Source organism: Polyergus mexicanus, unplaced genomic scaffold, assembly GCF_030449975.1.
Source record: "Polyergus mexicanus isolate NDT 795.1 unplaced genomic scaffold, iyPolMexi1.0 SCAF_11, whole genome shotgun sequence".
NCBI classification, from domain to species: domain Eukaryota; kingdom Metazoa; phylum Arthropoda; class Insecta; order Hymenoptera; family Formicidae; genus Polyergus; species Polyergus mexicanus.
The window spans coordinates 3,414,160-3,428,811 of NW_027223331.1; the positions used below are offsets into that span (position 1 = coordinate 3,414,160).

Consider the following 14,652-nt stretch of genomic DNA (forward strand, 5'->3'; position numbering starts at 1 on the left):
GTTATATATAAAACAAGGCTATTTTTTAATTAATTAATAGTCATAATTTTGTGTATTTATTTTATCTAAACTTTATAATAAATCTAATCTCTCTGAATAAAATATATAAATAATTTTCAAAAACATTAAAAATACTTTATATTCATTCTAGATATCTGAAATCGATTTGACGATAACGGGCACAGAGAATTTTTATCGTAGACTTTTTGTCTCAAAAAGACACCGAGTGTAAATAAATATAATTATTTTCTATGTGATTCGTGTCATTTGTCGGCGTGCTATGAGCGCAGGCATGCGAAAACGTGCAACATCGAGAAACATGTCGTTAAAGTGACACGAGGTTTATGGAGTTTCAGGGAGGACTTACGAAGACCGCCAGCAACATCGCCGGCTCCGGCCTGCAATTATTGATCTTGTAAGGCGATCGGACGAATGCCGGACGCCCCCGTTAATCAAAAATGCTCTTTTACCAACCTCTATGCGAGAGACCGTCTGCGCTGCCCATACGAGGTGGCGGCGGGCATCTTCTGTTGGGCGCGTAGTGACTCAATTCCTCATACATGTGCCGTCTCGGGTCCCACGTCGAGTGACTCCTTAACGAGCCAGTTCCACCTATCAAACACATACTACAAAGGTCGTACGACACGCTGGCGCCTATCAAGATTCCTGCCAACTGATCAACTCTGTTCTCTTCGAAGGACTGGAGATTTTGGGGAGGGCGTTCCTTTTTCTCTCTTTTTTAAAGACACGATTAATATATACGAATCGGTGCACAGTCGACACTCGTTAGGCACCAACGGCGTGGTAAGCGCAAACAAATAAAAACGAACGTTATATTCGCTGGAGGGACATATACATTTCGACATAACGTATATCAGAACATTTGGAAGCGAGAGGCGAAAGAAAAAAAACTGGCGATGTATGGTCATGTGTGTATGGCTTCTGTCTGGTCTGAGGGCTGTGTAACACTGTAATACGGGAGTCTAACGATATATATCTGCGAAAAAATGTGTATTTCTTGAGAAAAGATGAAAGAAGGAACTATCGTGCCGATGCGACAACAACTACACAAGTAGTAGTCGAAACTGGTCTAAAAGGTAAGTGTTGGCAGTTGTGGCTTACTTATAACTGTACCTCGCTTGATACGATCGCATGTGTTGTAATTGGAGCCGGGTACAGGTGGTAGCTTGCGATTCGGTGGTGCGATATATCCTAGTTCGTCACGAAGATCGGATCTGCGTTTATCTAGAGTTGCACCGCCAACACCGGTTTGCTGATAGACTACGTCATCTATAATACAATGAACACGCAATCTAATAAAGTAAACGCACGTACGTCTTAATATAATACTTTTGATATTATTGTTAGTTAATATACATTTATTATGCCATCACCCACGCTTGATGAAACAAAAGGAAGAGGAAAATTAAGATGATTGAAATAAAAGAAAAAGAAAAATTAAGAAAGCGGAATATTTTGAGGAGACTGCAAGACAGGGTGGCCGACGCGTGGATCAATCGTCAGGAAATTATTCTGATAATTTTACACGATAGTATATTGTTACGCTATAATATCTGTATATAGATTATTGCATTTAGTTACGCCTGTAAGATTATTAGCGCAATTTTATTTCCCGACGAATGTCCACCGTCTTTATGCGACTTAACAGGTAAAAGTAATAAAAAAAAATTTGTATACATTGTCCCTCGTAATATTTCTCGTCGGCTGAAGAGATACCTCGCAGCCGCGTTTGTTCCGGACCTCGAGTTCTCCTCGAGAGTGCCACGCAAATGACAACTATTCCTACTATTATGACAACGACCGTCGCGCCGACCGGCACCACCACGTTTACGTCGAGCCAGCTGGGTAACCACGGGAAATAACGTCTTACATCCGCAGCGTTGTCGTTACCGCCGTTACGTACGGGAGGTGCGATCGTGCCTGTTTGAGAGAAGAAATGGAACGAAAAAAATTAAATGGATGCCGTTACCTTTATCGCTACCGTGGCCCTTTCCTCTGAGTACGCAAATTACGATGACGGCAACGATTATAACGAGAATAGCTGCTACCACTGGCACGACCAGATTTAAATTAGCCATAAAAATTTTCATCGGGTCCTCGTCGTTGCCACCATCGTTCACATCCGGTATCTCGCGGGCCGGTGCAATGGTGCCTGGAACAAAAAATGTTTCGGCCTTAATCCAGCCACCATTGGCACCGGCTACGAGGCGCCGCTGCGAACGTCAGACAAACTCATACTCACCGCCAGTCACCGTCAATGTCGCAAATTCGTACTCGGCTACGGCGAAACCGGCATTATTGTGAGCCGTAACGCGTAAATGATACCAAGTAGCGGGATCCAGATCCAATACCACGAAGTTGCTGCCCGGCTTGACGTTGTTCGAGACCTGATTCCATTCCTGTTGATGCCTGAAGAAACATTCGCTTTTAATTATCGATTTCTATCAAACCATATGTAATTGAGAATTTTATTTCTTTATCTTACTTCTTTTTGTGCTCAAGAACGAAGTATAACATGGGACAGCCACCATCCGACCAGGCGCTCAAGTGCAGAGTGATGCTGTTCGTGGATACTTCGATAAATCTCGCCGCTTCAGGGATGATCGGTTTGGAGCCCTTTGTGCGCGTGTTTAAGATATCCGAAGGATCGCCAATTCCAATTCTATAAGTTGTCATTGTCATGTATAAAATTTCTTATCGCGCATTTATTAATGTACAGTTTTAATGATAAATTACCCGTTATAAGCCGTGACGTAGATCTGATATCGAGAACCGCACCATAGGTTTTCAAGAGTGTATTTTTGTGCCGTGGAACTGATCTGAACAGTTTCCCAGTCGCCAAACTCGGGTTTGTAGTGAATTGTATAACCGTGAATCGGAGCATTGTCGGTCGGATGCGGACGCAATTTCATCGTCAAAGAATTTGTAGTGGTGGCAGTAAGTGTGACCTGCGGTGAATGTGGAGGAGCTGCAAACATAATGTTAAACTTAGTATAATCAACAGAGCTAAAATTAACAGACAAAATTTTTAGAATATTCAGTACCGTGTACGATCAATTGATGAGTCACAGTATCGTGTCCAAAGGAGTTTTCCACGTAGCAAGAATATTCCCCGGCGTCCGCGCGATCAACTTCCTTAATAAACAGTGATCCTTCGGGTAATTGCCTCAATCGGTCGCTCGGTTGAAGAGTCGCGCCTCGTACTTTCCATGTTACTTCCGGTGCGGGCACGCCAACGGTGAGACACGGCAGTTTTACATCTTCCTTGTATGTCGCGGTGAACTTGTCGTCGAACGATGCGATTTTGGCTGGTACTATAAAAATACGCGTTGAATATAAAGATTAGAAACAGTTTTTAATTTATGTATCTTAATTTAATTTGATTTAACTAAAATATGAAATATTTTAAGTAAAGTAAGAAGTAAAAAATTACCTCGAACACTTGGGCCCAGAGTCACGATCTTAGAAGCTTCACCTTCGCCGATATTTGTGCTAGCAGTTACCCAAAATTCATATCTGAGTTGTTTATCTAATCCAGATGCTTCATGAGTGAGTTGATTTGGTGGTACTTTTTGGCTTGTTGCTTCCTCGGCATTGTCAGCTTTTGTATAAACGGTATACTGAGAAATAACACCATTAGGCTGGCTAGGTGGTCGCCACGAGATAAGAATGGATTCCGCGGACATGACCAGAGCTTTGATAGCAATTGGAGCTTCGGGTGCTGAGAAAATTTATTAAAAATAATTTTATTTGCTGAAAATAATTATCGCAATTTTTTTTGTATTGACAATTATTTTTTTATTGTCGTAAAAGCAGCGATGACTTTGTTACTTTTATGACAATAAAAAAATATTGATATAAAAAAATATAGAAATCGTCGTATGATCGCACTATTGTATTTTTAAACGCAAAATACATATATTATATATTCGAACAAATATACTTTTGCACACGTGTTGAGTAGTTTTTAAAATTACCATCTTGTTCGGTCTGGCAATGAATCGGTGCGGACTTGACGCCATCTCCGCCGGAAGTGAAAGCCAAAACTTGCATACTGTAGTTCGTGTATTTCTTGAGGCCGTGCAGGATAGTTTCGCTGGAAGACGTGATCTTAGTATCCTTCGTATTTTCATCGTACCACGTATCGGACGGACCATAAATAACCTGAAAGAAATATTTAAAGACACCGCTGCTAAATATCTATCCTTCTCGTATCGCGTCTTCACTAACTTTATAGCCAGTGATAACACCGTTAGCCGCGCTGAGAGGTGGTGACATCCAGGATACTCTGATAGTCTGAGAGGTGAGAGTCGTGCAGGTGGTATCGTGCGGCGGTTGCTCGGGTACGCCTTCCGCGGTGTGTTGCCTACGTTCTTCGCTCATCGGTCCGGAGCCGACCTTATTAAATGCCTGAACGACCACGCCATATTGAGTATAGGTTTTGAGATTAACGATCTGCAAGTGATGATGTTCCTTTCCGTCTTCCTTAGAGAACTCGACAGTCTCAAACATGTACGGTTTATCCGCCGATTGTCTGTATCCAACGTAGTAGCCAAGAATTTCGCCATTCCAATCCTCGCGTGGAGGCGGTTTCCATGTTACCTGACGAAATATTTATTGCAATAAATGTTAATTGTTGTCGCTACGCATTCTGAACCGGTCATAACGCATTCTGATCGTTACCTTGAGAGTATGCTGATCAAAAGCGTCGACCTTGACTGAGGTTGGCGGACCAGTAGGTGCCTCTTCGGCGGTAATAATGGTGACCATGTCGGATGGATCGGACGTACCAATTTCATTTTCAGCGACGATTCGAAGATGATATGTAGTTGCGGGTCTCAGATTATATACTCCAGCTACATTCTGTTGCGAACCAGGTACGAGCACCCTGTCGATATCAGTTTCCCAGGAACCTTTGCTGATCTTGTATTCAATAACATATCGCTTGATAGGGCTGTTTCCGTCATAAGGTGCGGCCCATGATAATTGCACTGAACGTCCTGATTTATCCAACACCTTGAGACCGTATGGAACTTCCGGCACCTCTATAAAAAATTATAGAAGTGATATTCAAGTACTTCGTCGAGCATCTGTTAATACCGCATTACTCGTAAACAAGTGAACTAACCTTGTACGATCATGTTAATGCTAGTATCATCGCTGCCAAAGGCGTTCGTCGCTACGCAAGTAAACAAGGCAGAATCGCTTCTCTCGGTTCGTTTGATACTCAAGTCGGACAATACTCCATTGGCTAAGATTTCTTCACGGATAGTGTAACGAGGATCGCTCTTTGTGTCTAACCTTTTGTTATTCATATTCCATAATATGCCAATTGGTTTCTCTCCCTGCGCCTCGCATTGCAATACAGCCGGTTCTCCGCGACGAGCAGTCTGATTTCTTAATTTAATTTCAAATTGAGGAGGAGCTAAAAAAAGATGTTGGAAAGTAACAGTATACAAAATGTAAACAGTATATTGAATATTGTTAAAAGACGTGAGAATGCGTAAGATACCTTGAACCGAAATGAGAATGACAGCTGATAGACCTGATCCAATGCCGTTAACAGCCTCGCAAAGATAATAGCCTTCGTTTGTCTTTTGGATATTATTAATGGACAGAGTACCATCTTCTACACTAATATCAGGATTACTTAATTTCAAGTCAGTGTAATCTCCCGGTGTATCCCCTGTATAATAGAACAAATATAATTAATACACTTGAAAAGGTCTTTATATTTGTTAAACTGCGGCTGCAAACGCACTCACCAGCAGCTCTCTTCCATGTGACTTGAGGCTTGGGGAATCCATCGGCTTTACATTCAACTCGCGCATCAGAACCTTGAGCGAATGCCTTATCAGTGGGTTCCAGAATCCAACGAGGAGGTACTATTATAGAATAAACAGGTTAGTCGCATTATACTAATCGAGCAATATGGAATTTTGCAGTATCCAGGAGCCAGTCGCTTTGTGAAAACTACTTGAGTCGTCTACTTTTGAAAAATCAAGTTATTGTTTATCGTAATAATATTTTTGTATAAATTGCAATTAAACGTTACAATTATATTGATTTTAATTTTATTCTCTTTTTTTAAATTTCATAAAATATAAAATATTAATAGTAAAGAGAGTTAAATATTTAGATTCAACAAGCTAACTTGAAATTTGTAAAATCAGAAAGTTTTGTTTGTTCGAAAAAGGTTAAAAAAATTTTTCATTAAAAGTTACATATTTTTAATATTGTTTTAAAACGAGAACTCGAAAAAAATTAGTTTTGTCACGTGCAGGACAAAACGCGACACGCTCCTGCTACTGTGGTGAAGAGTATCGTATAGCATGCGGGATTCTGAATTATACGGGTATCATATAATGCATGAAGAGAAAGAGAGAAAGAGAGATGTGATGCGGGTAGAGAGAGAGAGAGAGACTACGGATCCAGCTCTGAAAGAGTTCAATGGCGAACATTCACGAAGCGCTATTACTAAATTTTTACTCGAGTGTAGTGCATCATGCTGTACCGCGTTAACGAATAATATACTCGATATTATGCTCGTTCAAGTATAAGTGCATGCATATTAAATGTCTTTCTACTAAGCTACATACGCGTCTACAAAATGAACAAGGCAAGACGTGTGGTGAGATGGCGAGGAGAGAGAACGTGAATGGGGAAATTCATTCGTGGACAGGGCTATGAATTTATCCAGGAAAAATTCTGAGATGCGGCTGGTTGGATGGTCGGTCGGTCATCTTACAAGGACGCGTTTAGCGCGATGGGAGTACGGTGAGGTATAAATCGACACTCGAATGTAACGAGACGAATATAATATGCAACTCGAATGTGTCAGACCTATGCAATTCTGCGATCGCAAAGTAGCAGTTAGATTCGTTTGTGCTACGGGGATGGCGAACGCGTTCGTGAAGGATGTAGAAAACGCGACGAGACTCGCGTGCGAAAGGAAAATACGTCCTGAGCGTCGCGTTATTTCGCCACAGGGATGATCGAAGCCAACGTAAAAAGTCGCAGAAGAACGGCTGACGATGAGAGCAAGATAACGAGGCGGGCAAAATAAACGAGAAAAGGCCAACGACTCGGAATAAGCTATTGATTTTTGGACCACGAAGGGCTTCGGATTGATCTTCGCTCGCTTGAAAAAACCGACAAATACGTAGTAAAAAGAAGAGAATTACAACAGATAAAAATAAACTTAGATAGAGGCAAGAAAGAGACAGAGAGACAAAGAGTATGAAAAGAAAGTGGCAAGACAGTGAGAGAGAAAGGAGAAAAGTACGCGCGAGAAGGTCGTCAACGGCGACGAAAGCAACGCGCTGCGTTATAAATTGAGTTGTAGATCGAGCGCCGAACAAACTGAAATTTTCAGAAAAGCTTTTCGCCAACAGGGAAAAACACACGATCAGCTTTACAGCAACGATGAATAAGATGCAATCCAATCACAAGCCTGCGCTCATATAATACTTTCGCGAGATCTGCGCACGGCTGCATTTTCATTCCAAAACTTTTGCTCAACCATTATTATCAATTATCATAATCGTGTCATTCTCAGTGCTCCGTTCTTTATTCTGGACCTAACCATGGACTCGTAAGGTTGCCTCGTGGACCGTCTTGCCTGACGGATTACTAGCGACACACGCGTAATGTCCGTCGTGCTCCGGTGTTACCGGCTCGATCAGTAATATACTCGTCCGTGGGCCGAGTTTCCCGATGTTGTATCCCATGTACTGCGACAACGATTTGCCTTCGTAGGTCCAGACAATCTCTATCGGCGTGTCGCCGACCGGCACCATGCATGCCAACTGGGCGGCCTGCCCGGCAAAGATCGGTTGATCTCCAAAATCGAACGGACTGATCCGTGGCAGGACTGCAACGGAACGGTAGATAGACCCATGCTTTCATAACGATTCTTCTCTTCGAATCCTTCGCGATCAATGTTGAACGATTGTATCGATCATTATCTGCGTGCTCATTCTCTGTATGTAATATGCTCGTCTGTTTAAGAATCTAACGTTGCCTTTCCTCTTTGTTTTAGACGCCGTCGTTCTCTGTATGACGCGATACGTTCGTAAATAATCGATGAACTAATTATATGAGATAATCAAGATTAACTTTTTGATGGAGTTGATTCCTGACTAATGCGGTATTATTTCGATAATCGAGTAATCGAGATGAGAGAAAAGGGATTCGGAGTGACAGAGAATGTGACGGAGTGAGAGACAGTTCTGGATTGGGGAAATAACGGGAAACATGGCTCGTCTTATAATATCGACGGTTTTTACTCGATTCGAATGATCGTGGGCACAAACTACATACGCCTATGCGAACCAGTTAAACGATTTAAACTCGTTACAAGAAAGACAATTCTCTATAGATAGAAGGAAAGAGTATACGCCGAGCAATGCAAAACTTCCACACAACATATATCTTGTAATAATATCATCGCAACAGTCAGGGCGGACAGAGATTGGAGATTTTACGACGTATATGAAAGCGGCAGCAAGGGTAACAAATCTAACATATCGAAAAACGTTCTACTGAGATATATATTGGATAAATATATATGTATATAAATATAAATCTACAACCGAATAAAAAGGTAAACGTACCACTGCTTTCCGCTCAAATAGTTATACGCATACAAAACGGTAGTACTCTCACTACGCGTACGCCCGTTAAACACCATCATCATGCCGCGCGGTTTCGCTTTATGTTAAAGAAAATATATGTGTATACTATATATTTTATAATATTTTTTTTCTGTTTTATACTGGATGCTTTTGTGATCGTGTGTGTTTACGCTTTCTCTGTACCGTTCACTTTGAGATGGGCGCTGTGCCGTGCACTGCCCGCTGGGTTATCGGCGACGCAAGCATACTCTCCGGCGTGCTCTCCCCTGACAGCGGGTATCGTCAGGGCCGAGACTCTATCCCCCAACGCGGTGATACCCACTCCGTCGCCTACCTCTAAGTGGCGGCCCTCGAACAACCACTTGAGCGAAATCGGCGTATCCCCCTTCACGACCGCGCAATGGACGATTATCAGATCGCCGGAGTTGGCCTCATCGAACGCGAACGGCTGCAGATGTGGAGTGACTGCCGAGAGATAGAGAACGGGCAGAGGCTAGAGACAACAGGCAATAATACACCGAGAGAGAGAGAGAGAGAGAGAGAGAGAAAGAGAAAAAAAAGAAAGAGAAAGACACGCGAGCGAGAATGAATGTTCCCGCTTATCGAGGCAGATAAGCCGCGCGATATCTGGCGCGATTAAGCCGATAACAACCTGCTCTTGTGCCTGATCGCATCCGCAAAAATAGGCGATCGCGATTAAACTTTATTATACGGGGATCGATAAGAGCGCAATGGATATTTGAGCGGAAATCGATTTCGATAAAATGACAAATGTCTACGGGAGAAGCGGTGATCTAGGATAAAGAAGGAGGGATAAAAAATCGGATAGGCGAATTCGCAAGGCTCAACGAAATATCGAGTAGATCCTTGCTGATCAGTATGCACCGTTCACAATGAGATCGGCCGAGAGCTCGTGCCTGCCGGCAAGGTTTTCCGCGACACATGTGTATGTTCCAGCGTGGGTCGCCTGGACGGATCCTATGCTCAGTATAGCGCCGCGTCCGCCCAGATCCACGATCGAGATCCCAGAGTGCGGCGAGATCGCATGACCGTTTAAGGTCCAACGAAGCTTCAAGGGTGGATCGCCCTCGACCACTGCACACGGTACCGTTACTACTTGACCCGAGTTAAGCGGCTCCTCGCCGAAAGCGAATGGCAATAATTTCGGAATGACTGGAAGAGAGAAAAAGAGATCAGAGAAGGAGAGAAAGAGTCATCGAAGCCGCAGACTAAATCAACGTTGATGAAACAGCGCGATTTAAAGAGTAGAAGATAGAAAGACGTATTATCCTCTTCTTTCTTCATTTCTTCTTGCTTCCCCCTTGCTTTATGATCTGTATTATGGCGAGTGTGGCGTTTATTTTGTATTTTATTTTGTATTGTATTTTCGCTATATATTTTACGATGCTAATCAACAACAAAATTAATAAAGAGAACATATATATAACCAAGAAGATCGAGAAATGTCACGTCCAATAATAACATTCGTAGGTTGCTAAAGTAATAATAGCGGACGCTAGAGAACACAGATACACGCCGTGCTATGAAAAGCGAGGAAACGGATTGCAGAGAAACTTAGAGGAAAAGTAACGACGTGGAATAGAAATATAAAATTTAAAAAATAAGATTGAAAGAGAGAAAAACTTCCGAAAAAAATAGGTCTCTAAAGGACGGATTAATTTCGGATAAGAAAAATAGCTAAATATGCAAATGCGAATCGCGAGCATAGATTTGTCGAAAGGTGTACCATTCACGTCCAAGGTGACCGAATGAGAAATTGATCCAGCCGCGTTTGAAGCAACACAAGTATACTCTCCAGCGTGTCGCGCAGCTACCGATTCGATGGTCAGTTGTTTGACGCGCTTTCCAGTATCAGACACGATCACATCGCTGTGATAAGATTGTATAGGATGGCCGTCGAAAGTCCACGTGATCTCTAGAGGAGAATCGCCTTTGGTCACAACGCACTGCACCGACATCAAGTCTCCGGCGTTAACGGGCTCCTCGCCGAAGGAGATCGGTGCTATCTGTGGGGAGACTGCGATACGAACGCAAGATAAAGCAAGATTCGAGGAGAATAAAAAAACGACATGCGTTTTTATTTATGAAGTCCGATGAATAGACACTTTTAAATATTTAGCGTCCAGAATCTAGAAGAATAACGAACGAGCGATTTTTTTCTTCGAAGTAACGTAAAACATTGAATAGACGTAGGAAATTGAATAAAATTGAAGGTAATTATGTTTTTAATATGGATCTTCGAGGATAGATTTTGTTATAAGGATAGCTTTAGCAATTTATATTTATTGGAAAGGATAGAATTTTTTAAGTATTTTACGAGATGAAGAGCTGACGATGAAACTACGTCTTAACATGCGATTCTTTAGTACCATTGACCGATAAAATGGCGGAACGGCTGACGGATCCGACCAGGTTGCTTGCGACGCAGCTATATTCGCCAGCATGACGGGCGGTGACGGATTCAATAGTCAGCACAGATGTCTTTTTTCCAGTATTTGTAATTGTTATGTCAAGATGAGTGAGACGCGTAATAAGTTCGCCATTCAAACTCCATCGTATTTCAATCGGTAGATCGCCCTTCAAAATACTACAAACCGCAGAGACTTGCTCGCCCCAATTAACTGGTTCTTCGCTGATGGAAAATGGAGCGATTTGTGGAGCGACTGGAAAAACAATCGCAAAAAAAAAAAACGATCACTATATCGTACATATAAACGATATATAAACTCTTCGCGCGATCGGCGCAAGAATCATAGAATTATATATTTTATTGAGCATATACGTACTTTGCTTTCATAATCAATTTTTTGAAATGATCGATTAATCGATCGATTAGTTCTTCAATTGTCTTAGATATATATTTTGCTCAGTAATTATATTCGTACATGATCAATTGCCAATGAATACCTCACTCGACCCATAGGACAGTTTTAAAGGGATGCCGATGTTGTTATTATTAACGTGAGGAAAGGAAAACGATTTCGTCTAAGTATGCTTGCAGGTAGATTAGTGAGTTCAATTTCTCGATCTCAGCGAGACATTTTGCTTCATGCAGTGCTGTACCATTTACGGCTAGAGTAGCGGAGTAGCTCGTTGCTCCGGCGACATTCGAGGCCGTGCAAGTGTATTCCCCGGCGTGTCTCGGGCTCGCGGCATCGATAGTTAATACACTGACTCGCTTGCTGCTACTTGAAATAGACACATCTGCGTAATTCTCTTTGGTGATGGGCTCGCCGTTCAACGCCCACGATACCTCGATCGGCAAGTCGCCCTTCACGACTGTGCAGACCGCCGAGACCGCCTCGCCCCAATTTGCGGGCTCGTCGCTAATCGAGAACGGCGCAATCTGCGGAGCGACTGAAAACGATATTTTCCAAGATGTATCAAATCTGTTCACAGATTCATCAAATTCGAATCCCTTCGTGCCAACATCTGGTACGCGAGAAAAGCCGATGTAAAGATGCCTATCAGAATATTAACATTTGTTGGAAAATGTTCTAATTTACGTGAATTAATATTTCATTATTGCTCCACGTTTCTGCAAGTATATTTCTATTGCTATATTTATCTGATCTTGCTGCACATATTTTTTAAATAAATGATACAAAATAAAATTCACAGTGAATACACGATGAGAAGCCAGACGACAGATAGACGTGCCTATCCTCATCGTCCCCCGTACTCGACAAGGCGTAAAAGAATGTTGAAAAGATTGTGAGCGTGGATGAGGAAGTTGAAGGGGATGATGAAAAGGAGGGGCGTTTTGTCTTCTATGCCCGGCGGAGAAAGAATAGTCGCGAGACGAGATATCGCGTGTGTATGCATGCGCGCGTGTTACCGTTTACAGCTAGAGCGGCCGTATGACTGGAAGCCCCGGCTTTGTTCGACGCGGTGCAAGTGTATTCGCCGGCATGTCTGGCCGCGACAGCATCGATCGACAGGACGCTGAGACGCTTGCCCTTCGTTATAGAGAATTGATCTGTGCTCTCGGCGGATATCGGCTCACCGTTGAAAGCCCAGGCAATGTCCATCGGGAAGTCCCCCTTGAGGATGGAGCAGGTCGCGGAGATTGCCTCGCCCGAGTTCACCGGCTCGTCGCCGAACGTGAACGGGAAGATCTGCGGAGCAACTGCGATCGCGGATCGCGCATGAGAAACAAAAACTCGATAAAACTCCCCTTCGCGAATTACGATCCTAGCGGTCCTCGCGAAATCGATCGTCGGCAGTGATTACGGCGATCAGGAACAAAGGTATCGTATCGTGAGACAATGCGATGATGAGGGGTGGTTTACGATGAATTATGAATCGCAGTGAAGGGTTAAGCAAGTGCTATACGACGTTTAGTTGACGTGCAGGTATGCTTCTGGAGATAAGTAGATACCGTTGACGGCGAGGGTCGTCGAATGGCTGACGTTCCCGGCCTTGTTCATAGCTACACACGTATATTCGCCCGCGTGCCTCGCGGCCACGGATTCAATGCTGAGAGCATTCATATGTTTATTAATCCTCGTGATTGTGATATCAGAATCGTGTGGATTAATCGTATGACCATTAAACTTCCAAGTGATCTTTATGGGAGAATCGCCTTTTGTAATAGAACACGTCACGGAAACCATGTCGCCCGAATTCGCCGGGCCATCGCTAATCGTGAAAGGCCCTATGTGCGGTGCAACTATAATATTATGATAACAAATGTCAGCTGATTTCCGTTAAATCTAAATTTATATAAAATAATAAGTTAGAAACCTCTTTATTATATATATGATACTTTATTATATATATAATAAAGTTTCTTTATTATATATATAATAAAGTATCACAATCTTCTGCTCCAGTAAAATTATTTTTTCAACGCGCAAATTGATGGTTTGTTCCTAACATCGCTGAAATGAAAAGATAAGATATCGACGAAATTTTTCTATACATTCTTTCTTTTTACAATTTTGCATGGATTAAGGAAATTGAAGGAAATCGTGGGAGTGATAAACCGCTCTGCACATGCACGATAGGGAAAGTAAGAGTAGCTATGCGAAACACAAGACGTGGAAAGACCTTTATACCGTTCACAGCAAGTGATGCGGAATAACTCGTTCCACCAGCAACGTTGCTAGCCGTGCAGGTATATTCTCCAGCATGGCGTGCCGTCACGGCATCGATCGTAAGCAGACTGACGCGCTTGCTGGTACTGACTATCGATATGTCAGAATGATCTCGAGAAATTGGCTCGCCGTTGAGTGCCCACCCGATCTGGATTGGGTGATCGCCCTTCAACACTGTGCAAGTTACCGTGATGGTGTCACCCCAATTCGCCGGTTCCTCGCCGATCACAAACGGCATGATTTCGGGGGCAACTATAGTTTTAATTATAATTTTATTCTACTTTAATTTCAGCAAAAACTTTAAATGCGATTCCTCGTCAAATCCGCGTATATAAAATTTATACTTTATTCTTAAATTTAATAGAATTTTAATACATTATAAAATGTAATTTATACTTGAATTTTCGTCTTTTACGTTTCAGCCTGTCACTTTCGTTTGACGTGAAGGAACGTGATGGGATCTTTGGGAGTAAGTATGTGAATAGTGTTAGCGTCAAGCTACATGAGAGAATGACTCATGCATGCACCAGAGAATGATAATGAGAGTTTTGAAGAACGTCGTATTGTACCATTGACGGCTAAGGAAGCGGAATAGCTCGTTCCACCGGCGGCGTTACTAGCTATACAAGTGTATTCTCCGGCGTGACTAGCCGTAACAGCGTCGATCGTGAGCAAGCTGACACGTTTGCTGGTGACGATCGTTATATCGGAAAAATCGTGCGAGATCGGCTGATCGTTGAGCGCCCATTCGATCTGTATCGGATGGTCTCCCTTCAGAATAGTACACGTCGCCGTGACTGTTTCTCCCCAATTCGCTGGTTTCTCACTAAGTACGAACGGTGCTATCTCCGGAGCAACTAAAGTGGACAGATGAT

At 42.7% G+C, this 14,652-nt stretch overlaps 1 protein-coding gene across 9 annotated transcripts in view; it reads right to left on the minus strand.

The window, feature by feature from the left end:
* The window catches only part of Dscam1 (Down syndrome cell adhesion molecule 1), a 68,086-nt gene that overhangs the window by 6,589 nt on the left and 46,845 nt on the right, over nt 1-14,652 (minus strand). For 4 of the 9 annotated variants that reach the window (XM_070303971.1, XM_070303973.1, XM_070303972.1 and 1 more), the window contains exons 12-25: nt 5,787-5,906; nt 5,534-5,707; nt 5,150-5,446; nt 4,705-5,066; nt 4,252-4,623; nt 3,999-4,185; nt 3,455-3,742; nt 3,066-3,335; nt 2,758-2,989; nt 2,507-2,683; nt 2,264-2,430; nt 1,699-1,941; nt 1,123-1,290; nt 475-612 (exon numbers count right to left, since the gene is read on the minus strand). In XM_070303971.1, the coding sequence (XP_070160072.1) occupies nt 475-612; nt 1,123-1,290; nt 1,699-1,941; nt 2,264-2,430; nt 2,507-2,683; nt 2,758-2,989; nt 3,066-3,335; nt 3,455-3,742; nt 3,999-4,185; nt 4,252-4,623; nt 4,705-5,066; nt 5,150-5,446; nt 5,534-5,707; nt 5,787-5,906 (3,195 nt within the window). Of the gene's footprint in view, nt 1-474; nt 613-1,122; nt 1,291-1,698; nt 1,942-1,990; nt 2,174-2,263; nt 2,431-2,506; nt 2,684-2,757; nt 2,990-3,065; nt 3,336-3,454; nt 3,743-3,998; nt 4,186-4,251; nt 4,624-4,704; nt 5,067-5,149; nt 5,447-5,533; nt 5,708-5,786; nt 5,907-9,542; nt 9,831-14,346; nt 14,635-14,652 lie in introns of all 9 variants that reach the window. The other 5 variants (XM_070303978.1, XM_070303976.1, XM_070303977.1 and 2 more) reach the window with 3 other exon arrangements.